At 54.9% G+C, this 1,640-nt stretch overlaps 1 protein-coding gene across 1 annotated transcript in view; it reads right to left on the bottom strand.

The window, feature by feature from the left end:
- Positions 1-591: 591 nt before the first annotated feature.
- Positions 592-1,640, bottom strand: part of LACTBL1 (lactamase, beta-like 1) — a 15,703-nt gene continuing 14,654 nt past the window's right edge. The window contains exons 7-8 of the mRNA XM_008573159.1: positions 724-909; positions 592-682 (exon numbers count right to left, since the gene is read on the bottom strand). Coding sequence (XP_008571381.1) covers positions 592-682; positions 724-909 — 277 coding nt within the window. The remainder of the gene's footprint in view (positions 683-723; positions 910-1,640) is intronic.

Consider the following 1,640-nt stretch of genomic DNA (forward strand, 5'->3'; position numbering starts at 1 on the left):
CCCTCGGACGGGAGCGCCGCCGCGCTTCCCAAGCGGCGCACTATCCAGTGCGCCACCGTGCAGGCCCAAATTTGATTTTTAAAAGACAAAACCTGGGCCGGCCTGGTGGCGCACTGCTACAGTGCGCTGGGAGCGCGGTGGCGCTCCGCCGAGGGTTGGGATCCCACATACAGACCGGTTCCTGCTCACTGGCTGAGCGATGTGTGGGCGCAGCACCAAGGGTTGCGATCCCGTTGCCAGTTCCGGTCCGGTACTGGCGTGACACTGAGGGTTGCGATCTGTTGCCGGACACGAAAAAAGACAAAAAAGAAAAAAAAAAGACAAAACCTACAAGCCCATATTTTGTCTTAAACAGACAAGAAAGTTTTCTAGTTCAATGCTTACATTTATGAATGCTTATTAAAGTTTCTAAGCGCTTACTCTAAATTTCTGTACTTAACCCTTCTTCCCCATGGATAAAAACAGCTCGCACGGTGGCTGTGGTCCGCGGACCACTCTGCTCCACTTGGCTCACTGCAGCAAAGCCCTGCTGCAGCCCGCCCTTGCAAACTTCACGTGGGAAAGCCGGGAGGCACCTGACCACGGCCAGGGTCACTGGGTCTGGAATACAGGCTTGCGCTGCAGCCGCAGGACCCGGTACGTGTTGAGGCCAGGCACGTCGAAGCCGGGGGACAGCCCGTGGCTGTCCAACGGGTAGAAGTTGACGAGCTGCCCGTGCTGGGCCTCGAGCGANCGTAGAAGCCAGCTGCCATGCGGGCGCGCACGAGGGGCGTGAGGTCGAAGCCAGTGTCCGCCATCCCCAGAGGATCCAGCACGTTCTCCGAGATCCAGCGTTGGTAGTCACCATGGGCGGTGTGGGCTGCCAGGACATGGGCCAGGAGCGAGAAGGCCAGCGTGCTGTAATGGCACCTGGAAGTAAAGCGGAGGAACCTGGAATGTGGCCTCGGAAAACACCTCCAAGCCCTAAATTATAGCCCCCCTTTCCCACCTGTGCAAGCTGTCTGAAATGCCACCAGGGTTTCATTAGACTGGGTGGGGAAGGAACCTGCTTCACTGTTTCCCAGATGGTCAGACCCAGAAGTGACTTCTGCTATCAGGGAACATAACTCTGTCTTCTATATCTGGGTAGACTACGGCCAGAGAGGGGCAGATTGTCCAGGGTCATACAGCAGGTTGAAGGAGAGCTGGGCTCAGCAAGGCTCCTGGAACGGTGCTAAAGCAAATCTTGTTGGTCCTTTACACTTTAGTATGATTTACTTAACCAAATGGAAAATTAGTCTTAGACTGTTCTGGCTGAGGGGTGGAGATGATAGTGATCCTGTAACTCAAGGATAACAAATAGGAAGCAAGAACTCAAATAGGAACCATGGCAGACACCAATAATCAATGAGGCCTCTTTTCTTTCCCAGAGTAGATGCAGTTTCAGAATCTCTAAAATAGTGCCTTGGGGGCCGAGCCCGTGGCGCACTCGGGAGAGTGCGGCGCTGGGAGCGCAGCAGCGCTCCGGCCGCAGGTTCGGATCCCATATAGGGATGACGGGTGCACTCACAGCGCTCACTGGCTGAGCACGGTGTGGCCAGGTCTCAAAAAGGACAAAAAATAAAATAAAATAGTGCCTTGGGAAGGCACAAAGACGGATG

This window comes from Galeopterus variegatus, unplaced genomic scaffold (assembly GCF_000696425.1).
Source record: "Galeopterus variegatus unplaced genomic scaffold, G_variegatus-3.0.2 Scaffold50, whole genome shotgun sequence".
Classification (NCBI taxonomy): Eukaryota; Metazoa; Chordata; class Mammalia; order Dermoptera; family Cynocephalidae; genus Galeopterus; species Galeopterus variegatus.